Here is a 476-nt window from a genome sequence, read left to right as displayed (position 1 = left end):
TATTATATGCACTATAATAATAATAATAGCAACATATAATAATAGTAATGATTAATTTTTTTTTTCAAAATGGAAAAACAAAATGATTATAGATTTTAATTATTTTTAGAAAAAAAATTAAAAAAAAATTAAAAAAATTAATTTTACTTTACAGAAAAGAAAAAAGAACAGCTGCACATGTTTGATTTAGTAGAATGTGCATACTCTTTAGATAATATAGAAGCATTGGAGTATTCCTATCAATGAATGTACCAACATTTTTACCAAACTACACAATTAATAATAAAAGTTTTTCAATATCATCAATTAAATCATTAGAATTACTATTAAAATATCGAGTAAATATCATAGAACCATATAGTATCAATATCAATAATAACAATAACAACAATAATAACACAACAGCAGCTTTATCATCATCATCATTCAGTTTAAACAATAGTAATAATAATAATTATAAAACAACAGTAACATTA

At 19.7% G+C, this 476-nt stretch overlaps 1 protein-coding gene across 1 annotated transcript; it reads left to right on the top strand.

The window, feature by feature from the left end:
* Positions 1–242: 242 nt before the first annotated feature.
* Positions 243–467, top strand: DICPUDRAFT_160419 (uncharacterized protein; the record flags this gene model as incomplete). Its single annotated transcript, XM_003295157.1, has 1 exon — positions 243–467. A coding segment is annotated over one exon (225 nt), but the record flags the coding sequence as incomplete, so codon positions are not given.
* Between the last annotated feature and the right edge of the window lie 9 nt (positions 468–476).

This window comes from Dictyostelium purpureum (genome assembly GCF_000190715.1).
Source record: "Dictyostelium purpureum unplaced genomic scaffold DICPUscaffold_780, whole genome shotgun sequence".
Taxonomy (NCBI): Eukaryota; Evosea; class Eumycetozoa; order Dictyosteliales; family Dictyosteliaceae; genus Dictyostelium; species Dictyostelium purpureum.
Note: the sequence above shows the minus strand (reverse complement) of the source record. Positions and strands in the feature narration are given on the sequence as shown.